This window comes from Ictidomys tridecemlineatus, chromosome 2 (genome assembly GCF_052094955.1).
Source record: "Ictidomys tridecemlineatus isolate mIctTri1 chromosome 2, mIctTri1.hap1, whole genome shotgun sequence".
NCBI classification, from domain to species: Eukaryota; Metazoa; Chordata; class Mammalia; order Rodentia; family Sciuridae; genus Ictidomys; species Ictidomys tridecemlineatus.
Window position 1 is genome coordinate 184,177,745 of NC_135478.1, and position 26,469 is coordinate 184,204,213.

Genomic DNA, 26,469 nt, shown 5'->3' on the forward strand with positions numbered 1-26,469 from the left:
AAAATTTGAATGTGTTCAGTATAAAAGAAGCAGATGTCATTAATTGCAGGATGAATTTAAGTTGAAGCATAGAAAGAAGTCTATGTATTATTAAACACAACTCTTATTCCCCCAAAACAAAGGTCCCAAAGCAGCCACACTGATCTGCCCTCTGATGGCTTCGGCACACAGAGAGCACAGCAGTGTTGTTGGCGAGGTCAGCCGAGTCAAGGATGTACTTACAGGCAACGATATTGATGTAGCGGTTCTTGTGTTTGTTGTCTGGGTGGTTGGAACTGTCTGCTGTGATACCTAAGTCAGCAGTACAGCTCTGCACTTCCTGTAAAAAATTGTATGTAAACCATTTCAACACATATTCTTTCCAATAAAGTGTCTTAAAATAAAATAAGGGACACAAAACAAAAAAAATCTATCCGAAAAATTTTATTTATTTATTTATTTATTTACATGTTACAACTATTTCTTGGCTAAAAGAAAATGCAGTGAAATAATGCCTTACCTGGTAAAACTCTTTCAGTGTCTAATGAGGGAATGAATGCCAAATAAGTAAAGAAATCAAATTCCACAGCACACGACAAATGAGAAAAAAAAGTGTTCATATTAGGTTTACAATGGAAAACTATGATCATGCAATAAATACATTCGTCACATAGTAACAAAACAAAATGTTTTAAACAGCAACATGCAAATCAAAATGTCTAACAATTTGGAACCTTAAAATTATGTGAAGGAAAAAAATAGCATTTTTAAAAGGGAACATTGGTGTAGTATGAATTTTTTAAATGCAGATGAAAACTATCACATACTCCATGACCCATTTTGTGATAGTGATCGGATTTGCTAATAAACAAATAAAATTTATATTACTACCATAGCTCTATTTGAAACTCTGAATTTGTGATACTTTTTTTTTTCTTTTTGTGGCTTGAGTTGTTTTAAACAGTAAATAACTTCCTATTAGGTGGTTTTTAATGCTATGACATTTTGAAACAAAATTTATATATCATTATTTCTGATATTTTTAATTAGCATATCTCCTCTATATTTAAACTTCGCTGGGTACATAAAAACTATTTCTGCTAATTTTTATTTAATGAATTAAAGAGCTTTTCAGAGATGTTTCCTATCTAAATACATTTGTTTAGAATTTATAGTTATTTAGTATTAAGATAACAAATGAAAACCTTATAAATTCTGAGAAAGTATATGACCCCACAATGAATCTGATTCATTAGGAAATGGCCCAGTATCTTTCCAAATTAGTTTTTAAAATCTCTTTTGCAGCAAGTTATCCTGAATGATTAAAAAAATTAAATATATAAGCCACTTAAAAGGTGTAGAATCATTAGTTACTAAACAAATTTTTAAGTTACTAAAAAGTTTTGTCAAATCAGACTGTAAGCTAAAAGCAATGAAATTAAAACAAATCTTTTAAAGTAAAAATATGAGGTTATTTTCTTAATTTAATTATTAATCACTTAATAATATTTAAAATGACTTTATAGTTGTGAAAAACTGATCTGCCTTTCTGTTTATGCTGTCACCAACTTAGATTATAAATTGTGTAATTTAGTTAGGATTGTTTTTAAACCTTTGGAAGATTAGACTTATCTTTCACATATTTTTCCTGCTGTTATAATAATTTTATTGAATGTTAGCCCAATAATTTCTATCAGTTAACAGTGCAGTTAGCTTAGTTAACACTGAGTTAACACTGTACCACCAATAATCTCTGGTTTATGGTAAGAAAACAATTTGATGGTTTAAATATGTAACTCTTTGTAGTATATCACTTCATTTCTATTTCTTTCTTTGTTTGTTTTTGTTTTTGTTTTTGTTTTTTTTGTTTTTTTTATTTGGTGGAGGTGAGGGGGGAATTGAACCCAGGGGTACTTAACCACTGAGATACATCCCCATTACTTTTTATTTCTTATTTTAAGACAGGGTCTTGCTAAGTTGCTTAGGGCCCGGCTAAACTGCTGAAGCTGATCTTGAATTTACAATCCTCCTGCCTCTGCCTCTGGAGTCAATGTGATTAAAAGTCTGTACCTCGGGCCAGGCTCATTTGATTTCTTAAAGCTTTCTAACTTAGAGCATTTTCTTCTTCTAACAATGTCTTAATTGATGTGACTCCTGGGAAACAGTCCCACAGAGCAAATAGGAGAGCAGTAGATGAGAGGAGAGTAGATCCTGTGATAATATCAGAGCTCAAGGCCCTTCTAAGAGGAAGGTCCACAGAGCACATTGGGGGCAGGGCATGGGAAAGACACAAAGGCAGTTTTACTAGAGTGTTTCCTAGGGGGCGTGGCTCAGGGGAGGCTGAGGATTGCTTGCTTGATGACAAGCGTATTGGAAAGGGCATAAGATTTAAAACTACAGCCCTGGGTTTGAAATCCCAGCTCTGCTACATATTGGTTGTTATTTAATTTCTATGGAGTTTGATTTCATTATAACATGAAGAGAAAGAATAATAACTCCCAGAACTGAGTGAAGCTTGAATATGGAGGCACCCAGTCAATGACATATTCAGCATGCTTACCTAGGGTTGCTTTCAATTTTTTTGTGGTGGTTATTGTTAACTTTGTACTAATGACTCACTATTTTGAAAATCTACTAAATTGATATTTTAATTGGTCATAATAAATTTGCAATAAATTTCTCTACCCTCTCTATATAGGAGTATTTAATAGAATGTCACTGAAAGAGTTTTCACTGATTATAAGGCTCAAATATATTTTAGAAATGCATATTTTCTTGAGAAGATGTGATTTTACTTTTTATAATAAGAGTTACATTTGCATTGGTGTAATGCTTACAATTAGGGATTTATATGAAGTTTAGCTGAAAAATCATGAAGTTTAGTAGTTTAGTATAATTTATATAATTTAGAAAATCAAAAAGAATCAATATTTTTAAATATTTTTTATTTTTTTAGTTGTAGTTGGACACAATACATTTATTCCATTCATTTACTTTTTATGTGGTGCTGAGGATCAAACCCAGGGCCCCGCGCATGCTAGGCAGAGCGCTCTACCACTGAGCCACAATCCCAGCCCTAAGAATCAGTATTACTAATGCAGATTTTAAAAGGAATACTAACGATCTGTACTTAATGGGAGAGAATTAGCAATGTTTTTGATTCTTCCACTAGTACAAATTGGCTTTTAAATGGAAAATCAATTTTCTAAATTATATGGTAACTACAAAACATCTCCTAAACACGTAAGTAACTATGGAACTAATATTTTCCCCAGAAGTGAAAATAGTTTCAGTGTCTTCAGGTCAAGAAATAGCTTACTGCTGAATCTTTTAAATTTACTATTTTCTATATTACTCAAAACAGAAATATTAAAATCATACCTCAAATTCTTCAGTAAACCCACTACTTGCATGTAAATCTGCAACATGCTTTGGAAAGTGCTTTATTGGAATTGCTCCAACATCATCTAAATAAATAATAATAATAATAAAAAACAATGTTAGGATAATTCAGAAGTGAATATGTCTCTCATTAATGAAGTGCCTTCTGAAAGAACTTTAAAATTCAATTATTCTTATAATCACAAATAAATCTAAAGCAAAAATTTCCAATTTTATGTATATTTATCATCAATCATAACTTGCATTTTAGAAATCTGATTTGATCAGAAATATCTTCTATACATACTTGAAAGAGAAAACAATTTATTTTCATTGTTAATATATAAATAGCACCTAAGCTTCATTTCTTATCAGTGCACTCCCTCTCTTTATGGAAAATTATGTTTAACGTGGGTGGGGATTATATATAAATTCTGGGAAAAAAGATTCACAAAATAACTATATTTCCAATTTTAGTATAATGCAATTTTAGTTTCATAAAACTATACAATTATATAGTCAGATGATTACATTTGAAAACTTTTTTCCTTCTCTCCATAAAAAAATATTTATGTGAGAAAATATTCATTAAGGATAATGTAAAAAACCTTTGGGACTTTTAATCTGTAAAATTTCAAGAACTGAAAGTTGAAATTATGCTATGTAAACAAAGTCATTGGATCTGTTAATTAATTGCGAAGGGGCTAAATTATTTTAACTGTCCGTTTTTTTTTTCCTTTTCTCTTTATATGGACAGACTTTCTGAGATTAAACATTATTAGTTCACTGTATGCAATATCACAAATAATTTCTCTGACAAGGAAACATCAAACACATTTCACAAGAAACAGTTACTTACATTAACAGATGTTCAGCATTTAGGCCATCTAATATTTTTAAGCTTCAGTTACCAAGAATTTGTTGATTTTAAAAAAATTAGAATCCATCTGTTCTCTCTGTTAGATAAGTGGACTTGAATACTAAAACTGAATTATCCCATCAGGCTTAAGAAACACTAGACAAAGGTGCAATTCCACCTTCACACCTACAGAAGGATTTTGCCTGGAAGTAGCTTTTATAATTAGACAAGAAAACAGAAATAATTTGTCACACCTAAATCATTAGTTCCAGTGAATGTCCTTTAAATCCATTGATATTTCCTGCACAGCCCACGTTTTACAAGCAAACTAGTTTTTATCATCAGTCAGGTATATTTGTAATTTTTTTTTATTAATTGGTCTGAAAGCAAGTGAGAGCTACATATCTTTTCGCTTTCTGATTTCACCTGAAAAATGAATATTCAGGTGACAAAGAGCGAATCCTGAGAGCTGAGCACGTGAAATGAGGACACTCCCTTGACCACTCCTCTTCTGACATTCAGAATGGAGATCTTGGATTTCCTCTACAAGGTCCTGATTTTAAAATGTAGCATTTTACTTGTTAATAATGAAATCTGTTGGACTTTGGATAATATTAGAGTTAATTTGCATACCTCATGATGATGAGGTATGTAGAAGAGATACATTTGATAGTGAAGGAAGTGAATATAACTGATAACTGAAAGCTGACAGTCTAACTGAAAGCTGAGTTCTAAAATATTAATGAAAAATTGTGCTATTCTAAAATAAATATATAGTATTTTAGTATGAAACTAGAAAAACAGAAATAAAATAGTGGTGGTTGAAGACTCAGAGTTAAAAAAAAAAAGGAAAACCAGAAACCCTTTTAAGACCTATGCTTATAAAGCAAAAACATATAAGAACATAAATAGTGTATACTCTACATAACAAATATATATATATATATGTAGAAAATATTTCTGCTTTTTTTAGTCACAAGATTTCAAAAGATAATATAAGGAAGAATTTGGGCCTTAGCAATAATCCAGGGAGCATCAGACTGTTTAAAAAGTGACTCCTATAAAATGATCACATTCACAAATTTTTCCTTCTGTATCCTTGGTGTGGTGACTTCTTTGTCCCTATCTCATCCTTCACTCTCCAGTACATCTTCATAGTTACATACTTGCACAGAACTCGTTTTTTTTTTAATTACCCCATTTCATTCTGGGATGTTATAAAGTGTTAAATAAGTGGCCAAGTTCTTACCATGTAAACTCTGGGTTTAAGGGACATCTTAATCAAAAGGGACCTGGGTAATTTTGAATACTGTTTTCCAGGTAAATTCTGGTGAAGGTATTTAGTTACTTCCCAAATATTCAACTGTTTAACATTGAGAAAAAAATGTAAGTGTCTCAAGCAAATATATATATATATATGTGTGTGTGTGTGTGTGTGTGTGTGTGTGTGTGTGTATACATATGTGTGTATATATATCTGTATGTGTATATGTATATATATATCAGTATATATGTATATATATATATGTATATATAATATATATTGTGATTTTTTGGGTTTTTGGCTTTTTTTCTACCACTAAAACCACCATTTTATAATTTTTTTCTATGTAGTTAACAAGTATTTTCTCATACAGACAAGTGATCAGAAAGGAGCTACGTTTCAGCCTTATTTTTGTTATTTCCTCCTATCCACATTTACTGCACTGACTTAGTCTGACCTTTCTTACTGAGGTTTCCATGAAAGTAATGAAAATGAGTGACAGCATTATTTTTAACTAATATCTTATTGCTATAAATGCTTGTTTTTAATATATCACATTTCAATACTTAAAAATTATTTTGTTCTATCTGTATGGTTAAGAATGTTTAAAATGAATAAAAACAGGTTATAAATCATGATACATGATATAGTAAATATTTTGGGGAACACAAGTAATTACTAATCTACATTAAAGCTATTGGCAAAACACGCTAATAAAAGCAAATCTTCCAACACTGTGCTTTTCATTCAGCACCTAGTGGCTACTCATGGTCACACCTAAAGCCATTACCTGAAATTGGAAAGATAGGTGTTGGAGGTGTAGATATCACTCGAGGGGAAGTACTGTCCTCTAAATAAAAGTGTGCAGTCTGGAAGCATTTTCTGAAAAGATAAGAAAGCAATTTATACTACTAGCTGCACAGATAACAAGATGACTTCTGAGCTTCTTGAAAATTATTATGGAAATATCCAGATGAAAACAAAAGTAGAAATATGCCCAGAAGAGCAATCGCTGGGTCTACATATGTTTTCAAAAAAAAAAAAAGAAAGAAACACAGAATATTAAAGAATTTAGTACAAATATCCAAATTTATCTTAGTTTTATCTGTATCAGACTCAGAAGAGCAAGCAGCTAACAGACATGCTGAGAGCAGAAATGGCGTTTGAAGGGTAGCAGGAACCAAATAGTACTTTGCTAATATAAGAAACATCAATGCTCTACAAACTACGTATCTCACTATTGCTAGAACCCAAAGTGTCTCACTCTGGAAAGGACCAGAGTGGAGAAGAATGTCCAAATCTATCTTCTTCAACAAAGTGACCACGTCCTTCTGAGGATATTCAGCTGCTAGCAACAGATAGCAATCCATGATCATGTAGAAATGAAACTGCATAGGGTAAGGTGATGTTTGATGACAAAAGAAGGCAACTCTATACTGTATGAGAATGCAGAAATGGCAGAACTTAAGTGAGGAAAGAATGAGCACAAAGCTGAAAACAAAGGTGATTTTATTTCTGCTAGATGCTATTCTTGATGAGGGTTTTGAGAATGAATAAACTTGGAATCAATAATAAGGATGACCTACAACATCACCCAAATCTATTTTCATTCAGATAATAAGAGTAACATCTGGTAAGAACACAGTATGAACTATTCAGAAAAGCAAAGAACCAACTGCAGCAGCAGTTGGTATAAAGTAATATGAACCATTCTTCATTTAAGAAATTTAGGTAATTAAAATGTCAACGACACTCCAATCTGATTTTTTTATTTATTTGAAATGTTACTCATGAATGATTAACTTTAAACAACTATCTGTTTGAGTATAAATGCAATGTCAATCTCACTTTCCATTTTAGATAAAGCCAGATTTTTTTTTTTTAAATTTTAAATGATGTCTTGCTATCAGGCTAGCCTGGAACTCAGTATGCCAAGCAGCTGGGAGTATAGGGGTATGCCACCATGCCTGGCTCAGTTTCTTGTTTGTTTATTTATTTAATGGAATTGAGCATTAAATTCTAGGCCTCTATTATGCTATAAAAACACTCTACCACTGGGTCACATCTGCAATCTTCTATTAAATTTTGAGACAGAGTCTCACTAAGTATCCAGGCTGGCTTTGAATTTGAGATCCTTTTATCTCAGCCTCCAGAGTATCTGAGATTACAAGTTCATTTTCCATTTTAAAATCTTTAAGCTATGGGGTTGGGGTTGTAGTTCAGTGATAGAGTGCTTGCCTCACTTGTGTGAGGTACTGGGTTTGATCCTCAGCACCCCATAAAAATAAAAAAAAATAAAGGTATTTTAAAAACATTCTATTTAAAAGAAAATCTTTAAGCTAATATATCCTGATGAGCTTTAAGAAAACATTTGTTCTTATGTGGTGACACACATGAACCTCAATATTTTTTTCAGTAAATTAGTTCCCTGGATAAAATTATTGAATAGCTTCCATTGCAATTGGAACAATGTTCAATTATTTTAGCAAGGGATGTATGGCTTTTTATAACCTAGACTTCACCAACCTCAGTAGCTTCACCTCCCATTACTCCCTCACACAGCTCACACTGGTCCTCTCTTTCTTCCTCAAAGAAGCCCCATCTGCTTCAACTCAAGAGTGTTGGCTCTTGCTGCTCCTCTGCCTACTTGTCTCCTTCCCATCATTTTTGCACTCGCCCAAATGTTATTTCCTTTGGAAGCTCCTGGTCAAGCTAGCTAAAGGTGTCAGCCCATCCCTCAAAGCCACTATCTTTTGCCCTTTGGTTTGCTTAATTTTATCTTAAATACAGATGTTCCTCTACTTACATTGGGGTAAGGTCCTGATAAACTCATTGTGAGTTGAAAATATCATAAGTCAAAAATGTGTTTAACACACCTAACCACCAAACATCATAGTTTAGCAGCATATAGTACACTGTAGAGCACCTTATTTATGTGTGTATGGCTAACTGGGAGCTGTGGCTGTGCCACTGTGGCTGTCCCAGTTGTGGCACTGTCCAGCTTCTCAAGAGAGTGTTGCATTATGAATAACTAGCCAACAAGAAGAAGAAGAAGAACAACAACAACAAAGCAATAAAAATGAGATTTGAATTCTGAAGTACAGTTTCTAACTAAATGTGAATTGCTTTTGTACCATCATGATAAAAAAAAGTCCACAGTCATAAATGGGGAACCCTTTGTACCATTATTAATGTATTCATTTGTTTTGCATATTTATATTTGGTTTCTCATATTAGAAAGTAAGCCACAAACGTGATAGTTTATCTTAATTGTTGCTGTGTTAGTCCTCAGTGCTGTCATGTTATAGATGCCAAAAAGTATTTCTTCACTCAATGAAACACTACAGGTAGCAAATAAGCAGTAAAATCATATAGTTTGTGACCTTAATGTCCCAAGCAAAAAAAAAAAAAAAAAGTCCCAAAGCAATGATTTCCATAGCAAAAAAAAATCAGTCCTCTGCTGGAATAGTATAAGGCTTTGATAATCAAATCTGAGGGAAGGACATACATCGAGAGAACACAAGAATATCTTCCAAAGAGAGCAGGTGGTATAAAAGGAAAGCAGAGAGTATGGTAGACTGAAGAGGAAGGGGTGAGATATGAACCACAAGTCTCATGAGGAAGAAACTCTCCAATGACAGCCCGAATGAGCAGAAATGAAACCAGACTGGAGCAGAACCGACAGAAGAAGTTTGGCTTATCTGTGCAACCAGGGTTACCATGTTCTGACACATCATCATGGAAACACTGAACTTGGGGCATGATTTTAAGATCAGAGAATTAAAATCCCTTTGATAGCTCTTAAATATAGTTAGTCAGGAGGTGAGAAAACAAACAAACAAAAAAAACCCAGAATCTTAAAGTGATAAGATGCATTAAAATATTTAGTGCAATTCACAGTTGATATGAAAATCTTTTCAACAGCTTCCCTAATTTACAGTTAAGGTCCAATTTGAATTGCTTCCATAACAAGAGCTAACTTTCTAAAATGAGCCATTAGTTGCTAGATATTCTTCTACTTACTGAAACTCATTCCTTTCTAAGCTCTTCCAAATCGTACACAAAGAGTAGGCCTTCTTTCCCCCTACTAGGTCTCTTTCTGTTGATATCTGAGTCCCTGCTACTTTTATCCACTGCCTCTAGATCTGTATTTAACAGATTTTTAGATTGTAGAATTCAAGATTTTCAATACTAACATCCTATTTATCAGTGATCCTCACCATCTTTGGCTTTTCTCTTTGAAGTTTGTACTCCAATAACACAGATGCAGGGTAAATTATGGAACCTGTCTTGTTTTCTTCTAACTCAGTGTCTATCTTGCTTAAAACATGATTTTCCTGACCAAAATGGCTACTCACCAATATGCCAGGCAAACAATATCATCTTTCAAGACTGCTCAGAGACATTTTCTATGTGGAACAGTCTCTCATTAAGCAGATTCTCTTTCCAACCTACCTCATACAAATGTTCTCCCTACTCCTCCCAGCCCAACTTCACCCTCACCTACATAAAGACTGTTCTGAAAAATATACAAAATCAATCCAAAAGTGATCTTAATTTCCAGGATATTATTCTACATTATTTTAAATATTTTTTTCTTAATTGGTAGTTAGGATAGTTATTTTCTAATATACTTGTTTTATATCTATATCCTTACTAAAATTTTCTCAAAGATAGGGCTGTCTCTTGATTCCATGCAAACTCATTTCTTACTACTGTGCCAAGAGTTCAATTTTATGCATTTTTAGTATCAAATAAGTCTCATCAACCATATGTTGTTCAACTGCATCCTGGAATCTCTTGCCTACCTGAGCCTCAGATGAAATAACTTGAAATGTCAAAACATTTGAGATGGAAAGATAAAATTTATAGGTAGAGAAGGATGGATGGATGGAGAGATAGTAAGACCAACGAACAGAGGATGTGCCAATAACTCTGAGAGAATAGGAAGAAAGGCAACATCTGATAAAATACAAAAAAGTAAATTAACATATTAGCATTGAGGCTTAACATGTTGTTAATGCTCATCTTAGTAACTGGATAAATACCAACTCTATTTGGTTTTAACTATGGGATTAAATCTTTGGTGGTTTTAGAAGTAAATCTAGTAATATTACTTGGCATTAATTTCTCCAAAGAACTTTATATATTACACCAAAAATATTTATTAGTGAAAAAAATTAAAATCATATAGGCTAACTTATGGATGAAGGTCATCTGTATATTGCTTACCAAGCAATACATACAGTGTAGTCTTATATGGGAAATGACAGTCTACTTAAAAGTCAGTATGGCACCAGGAGATTTCCATTTGAGCGAGTAGATGCCTTCAAGGATTCAAAATTTAATTTAAGATCAAGAGTGAATTAATATTGCTTTTCTTTCCACTCTCCCAGCCCAAACAACTGCATACATGGAAAGTTCTTTTTTCTGTTTTTGATAATGTGCCATTTTGCTAAATACAACTTTGGAATTTTCTAGGTTCTAACTCTTTAAAATCTCTCAAAATCTGCCCTTTTCTTTTTTATTTAAAAAGAACTATTTGAAAACCTTCCCTGTTGAAGTTATTTTGCCTCTTAGAAGCTTATGGTTTGGCTCATGTAAATTATACCTTAAAACATCTGGAAAGTACTTTGAAGGCATATTATTTAACATATGACAAGACAGTATCTATAGTCCATCTGTTCTGAATGTGCAGTGAATGTCTTCACGTCTATGTGCTAAGTGTTGATAACTGTGTCTCCTGCTAATTATCACTCAGCCATGATGGAAAAAGTGATGACTGTTTTCAACTTGTAGATGCAGGTCCTATCAATCAATGGGAATCCGATTATTTAATTTACACCTTTTCATCACAGTATTTAGAATTAATAGCTGGAAATGGGTAATTATTATTCCTTTTCTCAGGATTCTTATACAAATATGAAACAATGTTTAGGATGCTGCATTCATTCACAGAACCCTTAGAGAAGGTCTTATTGCAAATTTAATGGTGACCTAGGGAGGCCAGATGGCAAAAAGAGGGAACTAAATCATAGGTGGGTAAGTGACTTGCCCAAGGCCATATAGCAAATTCAAGGAAGATTTTATCACCTATAACTTGTTCTGTCTTTCTGCTATAATGTGCTTCCTCTCAAAGTTCATAAAAAAAAAACAGGGTAACTCCTTAAGTTAGATTAGTTAGAAGAAAGAGAAGATTTCTTTTGCCATTTTGAGATAATTTTCTTCTAAACAATCAGGTTAGAAAATGTTTACATATTTTCTAAGAATCCTATAGTTTTAGCTTTTACTCTTAAGAATACCATCGTGTTTCAGTTCAAATTTTTTTTTGTATGACGTAAGACAAAGGTCTAACCTGATTTTTGTATGTGGATATCCAATTGTCCTTTAAACAAATGGTAAAAGATCTTAGGAACCTTGTCTAAAATCCATTGACCACAAATTTAAGAGTTTATTTCTGAACTCTAAATCCTACTCCATTGATCTATTTGTCTATTCCTGTTCCAGTACCAGGCTCTGCTGATATGCTGTCATTTTGCAATAAGCCTTGAAATTAGGAAATGTGAGTTCTTCTTCTGTAAAATTCTTAAGAGAGTTGGGCGTAGTGGCACATGCCTGTAATCCCAGTGGTTTGGGAGACCGAGGCAGGAGGTCTAGGCAACTCAGCAAGATCCTGTCTCTAAATAAAACATAAAAAAGAGCTGGGGACATGGCTTAGTAGTAAAGTACCCTTTGGGTTCAATAATCCCAAGTATCAGAAAAAAAAAAGAATTCTTAGGAGAAATTATAGAAATAAATCTTTATGGCTTTATTTTAGGTGATACCTTCTTAGATATGATACCAAAAATATGAGCAGTGACAGAAAAAAGGATGAATTGGCTTTCATCAAAATTAAAATTTTGGTACTTTAAAAGATATAATTAGGAAGGTTAGAAAACCATCTACACAATGAGAAAATAATTGCAAATCACATAACTTATAAAAGACTTGTATCTAAAATATATAAAATTATTCACAATTCAATAATAAAAAGACAAATAACCCAATTAAAAATAGAAAAGTATTTGAACAAATATCTCTTAAGGAAGCATATAAATATCCAATAAGCACATGCAGAAATACCATTAAGGAAATAATAAAATGGATTAAAATCATTGAATTGTACATTTTAAACAGATGGTGTTTGTGATATATTAGTTTTATCTCACTGAAGCTGTTTTTAAAAGGTGTTTGAAGATGTGAATTGGAAAAATTTGTAAGGACTATTACTCTCATACTGTTATTTATATGTCATTGGATTTGTAACCTTTCCACAGAATGCAGTTTCCACAAAGGTCTAAATGTTTCTATCTTGCATTACTTACAACTGAATCTACACGAGAATTTGAGTAATTCAAACAAATCTTGGAGAATGAACTATTGTTATTCAACACTAGCTCTAGTGTATAATTACTGAAAAAAATTACACTTTATAGTGAATTAATTTTAAGAAATGTGAGTAAGAGAGATATTTAACAATATTCAACAAATTTTCAGATGGATAGGCAAAGAGTGATAAATTTGTCAGAGCAATTGATAGAGAAAAATATACACCTAAACCATAAAAAGTTCTCACCTTTTAAACTATTATACTCTCTTCTTAAGGCACGTAAAGTGCTATTAGTGAGAAAAAGAGAAACGACTATTTGGTGAGATTCAAGTTTGTATATTTTCAACTAGCAATTTTATCTTTTCCTCACCATAATGTAGACCCATTACAAAAAGAAGATCAGAACGACTTCAGATTTTAATTTTCCATGAAATACCAAATCATATCAAATAAGACACTGATTTTCAAATCACACAAAATATATTTTAAATATTAATGTGGATCAAGAGACTCATTCTAATTACTGAAGTCTTTTAACTATAAATCACCTGACGTCTTTTTTTGGAACTTCACATTAGCACTATTTACCATGAAACAAATTTGGTTTATTTTCCATCTTATTTGTAATCTAACATCACTTTACATTAATTAAAAAAAAAGATTTGGCAGAGAAAATCAGATTAGATAAAACCCAGCAATCTGAATAAACATCTTATCAAAATGTGGTAAGAAATTTGGTCAACAAGCCCAGTGAAAAGTGGGAAGACAATCAGATGAACGCTTGCTGAGCAAACATTTATGGGTTGTGTACAATTTTTGAAGCTCTCTGTGGTGTATAGAATATTCTGTAAAATAAGACACTCAATTCTAGGAATCACTGGGGCAGATTTAAGAAACCATCTTTGTTTGCGTCTCCTATGGGTTAAATGGACTCCTAACCCATGAGTTAACAAAATATGATCTGGTTTCCATTGTCCAAATTCTAATGTGTTCTGTAAAAGAAGTCAGATAGGAAATACATCGGGTCATGAAAGCATCCTGCTTTAGACAACCAATGACTAAACTATGACTTAAAACTATGTTTTAAGCTTCACTGATTTTGCCATATCCAGCTTTTCCCCACTTCCTGGTCCTCAAGACTGCTGTACCCCTGCCTGGAATGCCCTTCTCCTCTACTTCCCGAATCCTATCTGGTTGCAGCTCTACATTTTATTTTACATTTATCCTGCCCATTCTGGCCTCTCAAGATCCCTTGTTCTCTGACCACTCAGCATTGGGTTTCACTTGTTGAAATTTTGTGTAATGTTTTATAAATTTTTCATAGAGAGTTCTTTTTCTCAAGAAGCACAATTTTCTTAAAAGTTGGTGACTCTCATTCATTTTTTACACTTTCCAATAATAGTTAATACAATTCGTACAGCATGGGAAATAGTCAAGTACAAGGAATATTTTGGAAAAACTGAGAGAATATGTTTTGGGATAACACATAAAAGTGGTGATACGAATTTATAAAATGATCCTGCTAAACAAAAAGGAATTAATTATAGATTTTCTGAACACAGTTCTCTTTTAAAACAGGAATATAAACTACTAAGCTAGGCCTTTTCTGGTTTATAGATATATATGAATGCTTGTATCTTGAAAAGTCCTTGTCTTCCAACAGACAGTTCTACTGACTTACATCATGTCCCTAAGAAATTCACTAATGAGCTCTGTGTTCTGCTTGCTGCAGCATGGAAAACTTATGATGGGTGCAATTATCCCTGTCTCTTAAAGATTTTAATGAGTTATTGATAAGCGTGAGGCTATATTTTACCCTCAAAGCAAGTTATGAATAAGTTTAAAGCCCCATTCATAAATAAATTCATTAACTTTACTCCCTATTTGTATTTGTATTTTAATTGCTTGATTTTTACTTTTGTGCACAGGTTATCATTTTCATTAGTATGCAGTTGATGTGTATCTTGTACAAACTGTTATTAAAAATAATTTTACCACATCCCAAAATTATGTTTTCTTAAATAAAAATTTTTAGATTACAACATCTGGTAAAAAGGTTTATGTTAAATGCTGTAGTAATAAATATTAACTGAAGTCAAAGTTCCTCCATTTTACCTTTATAAGTTTGAGTACATAGAACTGTCCACCCTTTAATTACTGTGTCTGTGGATTCACAAATTCCCCTTATTCATAGCTACCTGAATAAATTAATGGCAGCTCTCTCGAATATGCTTTGAAGACATTTCAGATGAAATACAGGCAAAATCTCAGCTTTATGAATGAAATTTTCCACAAAAGACACTCAACTTACCTCCAGTAGATGAAAATACCCACAAGAGCCACTAGACAGATGAAAGTCAGGGCAGACACGATCACGAGGGGCATAACCGCCTTCTTCTCAGACTCCAACCCCTCAGCTAGACCAATACGAGACTCATGGCTACTATTACTGGCCTCTGTAGTCAGAGAAAATCAAGAGAGTTGACATTTAAGATGAAGGATCAGTCACAACACTTTTCAATGGATTAACTGCAGCCTTCATTGCTGTTACTTACCTTAAAATTGGGACTCTTTGATGTAAAGAGTGTCTACAATTAAATGACAATTTAAGTAAAACAAAGTTGAAAAAAGAGTAAGGTGGGATATTAGAACTGAAAAATGACAAAAACCCAGCAGCGACTGGCACCAGGGAGGGGGGATTCCATGGCAAGAAGTACACCTAATGCTGCTTAGAAAAGCTTGCTTCAGGAAAGCATAAGTATGGAAATGAGAAAACCTCCCAGTTTAAAAAAAATGAACAAGAAAACAAAGATATTTACTGACTCTTCATATATGATTTTCTAAAATTAATTTTAATGGAATTATTTAACCCTGTAATTATGCAAATAATTGGAGCAATTAATATTTCATGAAGAAAAACTTCTTAGGATAGAATACTTTATACACTGAGATCATCTTTCAATGCAGCAAACTATATTAATTGTAAAAATGCTATTTTTAATGTCTTTCTTATCTGCAATTTTCATCTATCAAAATGAAATACTATTTGTTGCATGAGAATTGAATGGATACATATATCTAAGAGATTTCATTTCAAATATACAAGTGTAAATCCTGAAAAAAATCTGAACACATTCCTTGGGTTAATTTCAAAATGTGACAAATGATTAGTTTTGTGACCAGTCAGGAACCATTACTGAAATATCACTTTGAAAAATCATTGCAACTGATATATCCTTCCAAGTTCCTAAAAGACTTCAGAACTGTGAGTGTTAGTGGCAATCCTTCCTCTCTGCTGTGTGGGAAGCTGGGAGGGTTGTCCCAACATGGTGTGTTGATGTTACTACAAATTAAGAGCCCTTATCTGTTCTACTTTTGGAAGAACTAAAACTATGTTCCCTGTCAAAATTTAAAGGCTTCCTACACAGTTGGCACATTGATGTTTTATACCAAATCTACCCAAGACCGAGGGAATTTATTTGACCTCAAATATTTAAGAGTAAGAAATTTTAGATTGATATAAATGCACGTACGTGGCATTAAAATATGTTCTAACTACAGAGAACTTAAGATTGGACATAATGATTTTCTTCTGTAATTAAGAATGATGGCAGAAAGGGCTTAAATATAATCCACTCAGACAGGAAATGCATCAGAGGAACATAAATGACAACTGCATTTCCCAAAATGACTGCTCTTATAATTATAAATGCATCTGTTAGGAAAAAAGTGGAATTCCAAAATGAGACTAAATATCATAAAGCTGTACAAAAAGGAAAAATACTGTAAGTCCAACAAACCCTGTGCTATAGTTAATGTTCTCATAATTCTCATAAGAAAAGCCAAAGCCTCAGTTTTTATTAGGCCAACCACAGACTCTGGCCATTATGCATTCTGTGGAGACTCATCTGAACATTTAAATTATCAAATGAGTACAGTAAAAATTTCCTTATGAAATTAAAACAGCACCTTGTTTCATACATGGTCATCTTTACATTTTTTCCTATTGTAACTATTTTTACCCAAACGGAAAGTAAGTCTTTTGGTAATAAATAATCTACATAGCAAGGTCCTTGGTACCTGGTAATCACATATGTGGTTAATTGTATTATCTGTACCAGTCATTCCTAACTTAGGATCCTGAGAGTAGCAGCATCAATGTGACCTGTAACTTGTTACAAATGAAAATTTTGTGCTCTCCCCAAACCACACCAAATCTTATGAATCAGAAACTCTGTGGGTAAAGATTAAAAAAAAATTGTGTTTTGACAAGTCCTCAAGGTAATTTTATCCATGATAAAAATTGAGAACCAATAATGTAGACTCATGTATGTACAATGTGAGCTTATATAATCCCACAGGTCTTTGATTACCAAAAATATGCATAACAATATGTATATGGATATATATATATATATATATATATATATAAATACATGTCTGGTTTATAGTAGATGTATATGAACACATATCTATGAGATATTTCTTGCCATATTTGATATATATGGAATATACATAACACAAAAAGTATTTAATATACAACAAATACACATAAAATTTATATGCAAGCATTATATACACACATGCACACATATGTAGTCTTTTATATAGACTTTTCTCATAAATTCTCTGGGAAAACTGACCTTAAGTTCTTTTACTGAGGAGTTAGCATGATAATGCTATTGTAATTATATATTACACAATCTAGATGCTTTATGCAAGATGGCATACCACATGAAAATACAGAAAATCAACTAGTTACTTTATATACTGAAATGAGGAACAACCTTTTGTATTGATTTAATTTTCATTTAGTTGAAACTAATACATATATACACTTTGATGAAGATAAGTAGTGTATATGAATTCCCTAAATGATAATTATGTACTAGTAGGCAATTAGGAAATAAAGAACTAAGATTAATATTTCAAAATGTTATGAGAATACAGCATTATAATTTTGGTATTAAAAGTTAAGTGTCATATATATAAATTATTGCTCTCAATGATGGAAGTATACAGTTTCTAAGAGATAGAAACTAATAATACAGATTTTTAGGCTAACTTTTGTACTTAGTCTTTGTATAAACTGTATTAACTAATCTAGTATTTGGGTCTCTGTTTACTCATTTATAAAATACCAGATAATAATATTCAACTTATTTATATTGTTTTGAGCAATAGATCTTGAAAATTATTCTATTTCTTAGAAATACACCATGAATTTTAAGTCTCAGATTAAGGGACATATGAAGTAGATGGTGATTTCTTTTTTTACAGATATAGCTTTAAAAACAAGAAATAATTGCCCCTAGTCTTGTTTGATCATATTTTTTTCTTGTTTGAATATTAAATTAGCCTATCTTTAACTAGAGATTTAAATATTTTCATTAATTACATTATTTGATGATCCTGGATGTTATATTTATATTTATTCCTCATTAGTGGGGGACCATATTCTTAATAATTAAATACATCTAACTAATTGATTGAATAGCAAATTGTTACTTAAGTCACTAATTCTAGGTGTAACACACACATATATACACATACAGAGTCTTTTTATGATAGTGTAATATAGTAAGAACACATCTATGTCAATACCTAGTAATAAAAAGTTGATAGATTCCTAATATTACCCTTTAAAATAAATCTAATAAGAATTCAAAGAACAAGTACTATAATTAAGAACAAATAACAATTCATATATATATATATACATACATATATATATACACACGTGTATATATATATACACACACACACACATATATGACAACACTTATGAATATAGTAACCTGTGGACTCATTATTCATACTCACATTTTAGTTTAAGTGTTTAAACTGAAATGCAATATTAAATAGGTATCAAGTCAGAATACAGAAAAACTTCTATCAAAACATACAAACTTTTAATTGGTGCTGCACTGAAAGAAAAGTACACTAATTCAAAGGATAAAAATAATGAAGAGGAAAAATATCATAATGAGGTTGATTCATATGCTGGATTATAAATATTTGCTTTGATGCAATAAGAATGCAGACTATTAAATTAGCCTACCTTTAACTAGAGATTTAAATATTTCACTGTTAATTTAAAAATACCTTATCATTCAATAAATGAAAATTATAAAATTCTTATCATCAATTCAATGAAATTATCTAGTATTTAATGCACTTAAGGAACTGAACCTTGCTTTCCTTCCCATTGGCATTTAAAGCAGACATCTGTATTATCTATGCAGCAAGTCATCTGCTCTAAGGAACATCTGGCCAATAAACCAATTTGCATGAAATACATTAGCAAATGAAATGCATCTCTTCAGAAAATGTTCTAGTGTTTTATATCTTGTCATACAATACCTATACATACTATGCATATTAATATCTATTATTTAACTTTGAAAGTTATATAGCAGCAAGCCCAAAGTAAAATGCATTTTGTTGGTTTACACTGCCCTCTTTAGGCATTTAGGCAACATTAAGGGAGTCAAAGGCAAGTTGAAAGGAATTATTATTATTATTTTTTATCTTCACCGTTAGCTTTCAAAACTTAAGAGCATTTCTTCTTAAAGGTCCCCAAGTTGATACTGATGTGCAATTTCTCTAATTGCTTTACATGGGGTACATCACTGGAAGGTGTTTATATCATGCTATTACTAAATAGTATAATTCAGTAGACCTAGTGTACAAATTATTTTAGAACACAAATATGAAAATTAAAATATCTCAAAATAGCACATTTTGATCTTGTTCTGAAAGTAATATACTAAAAATATATTATCCACACATAATTGCTCCCACACATAATAGGCATCTGTAGCATTCTTCTTAAATATTGACAATACAGAAAAACTGCTTTATGTATTTTGAAGAAAAGTAAGGATCAAACTATGTTGAATATTCATTTGAAATAATGAATAAAACCATAATTTAAAACCTATAAATTGACTTGTTGAGGTTTTGATCTGCTGTTTTACCAAATATCTATTTTCCCATGCTTTTTCTACTTTACTTTTAGAGCAATAAAATCACCACACCTTTGTCTGTCCTCTTGGTCATAACTAACCTGCCTCTGAACTGTTGAACACTTCTGAGTGTCCACTAGTAGCAGATGGTGTTGAGGACCATGGGGATCCAGGGGTTATTTCTGAGTCGCCTGCTTCCAGGACCCCATCAGCATCTCTTTCATTAACATCTGGAAAACTGAAATCTGTGGATGTCTCATTATCATTAAGGCTATCTGAGGCCCCTTGCCCTGAGCCGCTCTCTTCATCACTTGTCAAAACGGCCCATCCTTTAGATTCTGGGCTGAGAGGAAGCAGGGCACTACCAGTCTGAATGTCCACATCCTCTTTTCCATCATTGTGCTTGTGGATTAGCTCATGGGTTGGTGGTGATTTATCAGGACTTCCGTCCACACCTGTTTGACTGTCTGAGGTTACACCTGTGACTTTATTTTCTTCTTCAGAATTCTCAGAGAATGAATGTGAGATTGGATTATTTTGATCCACAAGACTGTTATCCTGGGAGTCTGAGTCATTCATTACCTTTTCCTGGGATTCTCTATAGGACAAGCATGACATACACTTATTCAGGGACAAGCCATCACTATCTCTGTCATCATAATCATCATCATCATAATCAACATCACCATCTTCACCACCACCCACTAAATCAGCATCAGATCTGGCATTATGGGTCAGCTTAGAAGGAGCTTTAGAAGGAAGCAGCAGCTTCGCTGTGGTCATAGAACCATCTCTGTTGGGAGAAACGGCTGTAACAGAAATGTACCCATTTCCTAAAGGAACAGAATGATGAGTAGAGACAAGTGTATCAGAAACAAGTGTTGGAGTACCAGCAAATACCTCATCAGTAATAGAACTTTTGGTGGAGGTGAAGACTTCATCAGAAAATATAAGCTTATTTATAAGTGTATGTGGTGGGTCATCAATTGATAAAACAGGGGTTGCAAATGCATGCCTTCCTTTTGGAAGAAAGGCTTGGTTAATCTCCAAATTAGCAGTTTGGAATAACTGATCATTACTGTGCAAAGAAGGTACCTCTTGCTGGGAACTTTTGCTTTTAGGAAAAACTGGTTCAAAATATTTCTCATTTGTATAAGAAATAGTTAAACCTTGAAGTGAAGCAGAGTGCATACTAGAAGGCGGTGGTGATACATCAAAACCTGGTACAGATGTAGAGTGCAGCATGCTTTCACTTGAAGCAGAATTTGTTGCCTTGAGATGCAATATTGCAGAACTAACTTTATCAACCTTGGAGGTTTCAACCAATATTGGATCACTAGGCACAGCTGGAAGAGCAGTTTTAAGCAAGGTGTCAACATCAGAAGCCTGAAAGGAAGGTTGCAGCAATACTTCAGTATGAAAAGGAGATGAGGCCTCAGAGAATAAAAGCTGGGTTGAAGGAGATAACATTTCACTAGAAGCAGGGTCAGAGGATGCTGGCTCTGAGTTTGCACTAAACACAGGTTTAAGTGATGTGTCACCAAATGCTGGAGATACAGTATGTGTAGGTTGAACTGGAAAGTTATTTTCTGGAACTTGACTAATCTCATGATCAAAAACCTTAGTGGCAGTATAACCAAGAGACCCTGGAAGTATGCCTTTTGTGCTAGAAATGGGAACAGAGGTTTCTTGTAAAGGCACATTCAACTTATTGACATTATCATACATGTTGGGCATGACTGTGCTTTCAGAATGGTAAGCCATCTCACTGAAAGAAGAAATTTGCAGTTCAGTCTCATTCCCATACATTATTTCATTTTTAGAAAGCTGCTTATTATCATCACCAAACACAGATGTTGTATATGTAAATTGAGCTACAGAAACAGGTGAAGAAATGTTAAAGGCTGTCAGCCCATCTGTGTCAGGTAAAAGAAATTCACTATCAGAAGAGGCTCCAGACCATTCCCCATCACCAGAGAGGACATGAGTGGACTGCAGTAATGACACAGTTGGGGTCACTAATGAAGACTTAGGCATTGATATACTGCTAGGACTCCTAAGTAAGGAACCCTGATAAGATACATCAACAGAATCATGCACAGGTATTGCAGAACTGTAAGAAACAGTGAAGACGTGTTGGGAGCCCCCATTATTAGATAAGGCATAGGAAGGTTCAGGCCCTGAAGAATGTGCATGCACCATGACATCACTGCTGGATGGTTCAACTTGAGAAAACATAAGCGTTTTATAAAGGACACCGGATTCACTACCAAATTCCAATGTCTCCGAAGCAGCAAGAGTAGTGGTCTGATGTGACAGCACATCAGAATATTGAGCAAGGCTGGGTTCTAACAACACATCACCACCAGCCACTGGCACAGAAGCATGCAAGGGCACCTTATCACTCTCAGCAGCTGAAGTAACTTGTGGAAGGATCTGAGAGACTGTATGCAGATGGCGAAACAATTCACTACTGAAGGAAGCAGAGGAAAATGGAAGCAAAGGTGCACCGTCATAGGAAGACAGGATGGATTCAAATGACACATCAACACTGGGGAATACAGGCGTAGCATGCAAGGCCGAATCACTACTTGAAGCAGCAGGGGTAGTGTTGAGGATCTGATTGTCAAGCAACAAAGGGGTGACTAGAGGAAAGACTTCACTACTGTAGGAAGGTTGAAGAGGTGTCTCACCATTGTATACCGGCTGAGTTGTCTGCGAGTGTACAACATTGATGGTGGAGACCGAATGTTGTTGTCCAGAGGATGGTGTGAAAGCATGAGGGGTTACCTCAGTCGGAAGGTAGGCAAAGGTAGAATAATGTGGCATTTCTATATCTGTGACCGAGGGACCCTGTGACACCACAGGGCCTGGAGAAAAGGACTCAGTTGTCTTTTCAGTTTCATCAATATGTACCTCAGTGTAATTAGTCTGGAGGAAGCTCTCTCTACCCGATCCAACATCAGGCTGTGCTGACACATCTGTGGAGCTAGGAAACCACACGCTTCCATCAATGGAAGGATCCTTTAGTGAATCTTCTGAACCTGATGAAGCTGGATCTTCTGAAACATTTCTCGCAGTTTCTGGCTTAAAGCCATCGTATGTGATTGCCTCTGGGCTTTCTGAAGAAAATATGTCCCCCTGGGATATGCTCTCAGAGGCGAAGGGCAGAGCAGAGGTTGCAGGACTGGAGCCTGAAGAATCATCTGCTCCAGTATCAAGCTTAAAACTGGTCAATAAACTGTCTTCTTCACTGATATCAGTAGACACCTCTTGAAAATCTGTTATAGAAATTGCATTTAAAGATTCTGCAGTCCCAGACAAGTTTATCTGTGGAAATCTAAGGGCAGTCTCAGAGCTATCATTGAAAGAGGTCAAAGTACCTTCCACAGTACGCAGTGGCAGTTCAGTCACAGTTTGAGGAATCATGGAAACATCTTTTTCTGTGGCTAATTCAGCAACTGGTTGGGAAGTGGAATACAAAGACATCTTGGGAATATCACCCTTTCTAGAAAATTCGCTTCCTCTTATTGGAGCTCGGTTGGTCTTGGCCTCATTGTACTTGGTCCCTATGTGATTATAGTGTGTCGTGGTGGAAGTTTGGGGTTCCTTTTTCCTTATTTGGTTTGTGGCACTGTCTCTACCAGGATTCACCACAGTGTCTTCTTCAGTGGCCTTTCCCTCTTCTTCCTCCTTTAAAAAGAAAACAAGATTTCAAGGCACAAAAGAAGAAAGAAATGAAATATTAATAATATATTTTATTGCTAACCACCACTTATGGGATTTTGGGAACTTTTTACTCTTATAAAACACTTCTATTCTATTCACCATATTTCTGTACTACACCATTTCCTATCCATTTTCTATGGGAAGTAATGAAAACCCATTATTTACAACTGATAATGGTACGGAATGGGGAGCTATTAATTAATAGAACTTTAAAAGGAAGACTCTTTGGAGTTGTATTTATATACTGGAAAGTTTCATTTCATATAATATTTATTTTCTTGTTTTTTTTTTTGTTGTTCAGTTAATTGGGCAGCAAGCAAAATAGCAATTAGCTTTCTTGTAATATGAAATGGCAATGACACTATTTCAAAGATTGAAATAATTAGTCACTGAAAGTATTTAATTGTATATATTCACAATAAATCAATTTTTAAATCACCTTGGGGAAAAATTTAGGACAAAAAGAAGAGATGTTGTTTTCCTTTTTTTTTCAATATTTTACACTTCAGAAGTAAGCAGATATTTCATTTTATTTTACTGGGTATCAGGGATTGAACTTAAGGGCACTCAATCACTGAGCCACATCCCCAGCCCTAATTTTATTTTATTTAGTCTCACTGAGTTGCTTAGTGCTTTGCTTTTGCTGAGGCTGGCTTTTAACTTGCAATCCTCCTGCCTCAGACTCCAGAGCCACTGGGATTATAGGCGTGCACAACTGTGCCTGGTATAAGCAGATATTTTAAAGGCAACTTGTCAGAATACAATTCTAGTACAAGTTACTTGATCTTCTGTTTCCTTTAAATTGACAGTGACTTTTCAGGAGGCCAAGTCTTCTCTGTACACCTTGTAACTGTAAGGGCCCTGGAGTGCTCTGGCTAGAAGTCAACCAAGACTCATGCTGTGTGTGTGTGTGTGTGTGTGTGTGTGTGTATAAAATTGGGAATGTTATGACTTGTCATAGTTTTAAAAAGTAAATTGCCAGAGAGGATTTTTTTTTACTTCTTGTGGGATACTATTTGGTCAGTATCTTTGTACTCAAAAAATTGTTAAAATTGCTACGTATTAGATCACTGATTAGGATTTTATGGCCATGTTTATTAAAAGAAGAAAAAAACAAAACAAAACAAAATAAATACATACCATTCAATGAGAACTTGACCAGTATAAGCAGAAAGAACTTGAATGTTAAACCATGCATGCTTATGGTTATGTGTCTGACATGTGTGCAAAGCTGCTCTATATGAAATAGGCTTCCAGGCTTAATGACTGCTTCATTATTTAGTTGGTCCTATAGTATTTTCTGAGGTCTAGATGTCATATGTGAACTGAAATTTCCTTACTAGTGGTTGATATTTCTTCATGGAATTTTGCACGCTGTTTAATACCTTGTTCACAAGGACAACCTGTGGAATTTCATCAATTTCCAGATTAAAACATTCCCCTTATCTACAAGCCTAAATAATCAATGCCAAAGAAAATAAGAACATTTTGCCTTGACTTGCTTTTGGTAAAAATCTGATGGTGAAAGTTATCTCTTCTTTCCTTACCTAGAAGATCTCACAAATTTTTGCTTTATAATTGGATCCAGAGTTTGCTGAGGACCTGTGGTAAGCTTAGCTGGGTGGAGTTTCCAAACTCTTCCTCACTGTATTTTCAAATCTGAGTATTTACCTAGTTCTCTAAGGTCACTCCACAATATTAGCCTCTACCAAAACTGTACTTGAACTTTCTTTTTCCTAGCCCTTCCCTCAGTCTCAGCAGATGGACTATCTGTTTATACAAAAAAAAAACCGGAAGCCAACAGACACCACACCTCCTCCTAACACTAAAAATATGGAACCACCAACTCTTTCCTGTCCTTGTCAACTTGTTGCAGCTGATATATTGCTTCCCATACTTCCCAAGGATAATTCCTACACCTGATCTTAAAATTTATCCCAGTTGCTTTAAAAATTGAAAACACTTGAGTATTTCCCACTATTTTGAGTTTTCTCAAATTATCAAAACAATCATTCTTATCAGTTTAAATGAATTCAGTTCTCTCCCATTTGAAAGGAATATAAAGGAAACCCTTGGATTCTGCTTATTGTTTTACCTTTCCCTTTCCCTTCTCAACTAAATTTCTCTAAAAATCATGCCAACTGTTTTAACTATATGATCCAGTAATCTCTGTGGACCCCATATCCTACCAAAGCTTTGTAGATTTCCATAGAATTTTTACTAAAGCAAAGCTATTCATCTCCTTCATCTGTTACATGTTTTTGGGGTAGGGGGAGACTATATTCAAACCCACACATATCCTATGATTGATTTCCTTTCTAGCAGATTTTAAACTTTATAAGGTATGGTCAGATAGACTTCTTGCAATCGGATGAAGGTGAGGGACTATTTACCAAGTCTTGTTAATTTCTGAGTTTATCATAGTACCTTGTGTTAGCATTTCAAAAACATATATCATTCATGCTTTATGATTATCTTATATATACATGACCACAACTATTACAATTAATAGTCTTTACTATAAGATCTTATGGAGTTATACATCTCTCTTCTGTTGTGGTTTTGATCTGTATCATCACACCTGCAATCATTCATGATTTTTAAAATAAATTTTAGTGTAAAGTCTTGATCATGCTGGAGGTACTATTGTCTTTAAAGTCATAAATTTCTATTTGTAGAGGATCTAAGGAATTTCCCTAAAACTATTCATTTCCATATTTAGGGCCTAAAAACAAGTACATTGGCAAACACATTCCTTGTATTTGCCAATCTTTGTCAATCATTCCTGGCTGAAGCAATGGAAATGAATAGTAGATGGGTTTAGCAATGTTTTCATCCCACCTCAGAATTATGCTCCAGGAAAACACATAATGACATGGATCTGCTCCAATCCAACCCTTTATTACAACAGCTTATTTCA

At 33.7% G+C, this 26,469-nt stretch overlaps 1 protein-coding gene across 6 annotated transcripts in view; it reads right to left on the minus strand.

Moving 5' to 3' along the window:
• Positions 1 to 26,469, minus strand: part of Ptprz1 (protein tyrosine phosphatase receptor type Z1) — a 171,224-nt gene that overhangs the window by 21,663 nt on the left and 123,092 nt on the right. For 2 of the 6 annotated variants that reach the window (XM_040291602.2, XM_040291603.2), the window contains exons 12-17: positions 19,922 to 23,513; positions 15,164 to 15,308; positions 6,274 to 6,365; positions 3,361 to 3,446; positions 500 to 520; positions 223 to 319 (exon numbers count right to left, since the gene is read on the minus strand). In XM_040291602.2, coding sequence (XP_040147536.2) covers positions 223 to 319; positions 500 to 520; positions 3,361 to 3,446; positions 6,274 to 6,365; positions 15,164 to 15,308; positions 19,922 to 23,513 — 4,033 coding nt within the window. Of the gene's footprint in view, positions 1 to 222; positions 320 to 499; positions 521 to 3,360; positions 3,447 to 6,273; positions 6,366 to 15,163; positions 15,309 to 19,916; positions 23,514 to 26,469 lie in introns of those variants that run through there. The other 4 variants (XM_005333947.4, XM_040291604.2, XM_005333948.4 and 1 more) reach the window with 4 other exon arrangements.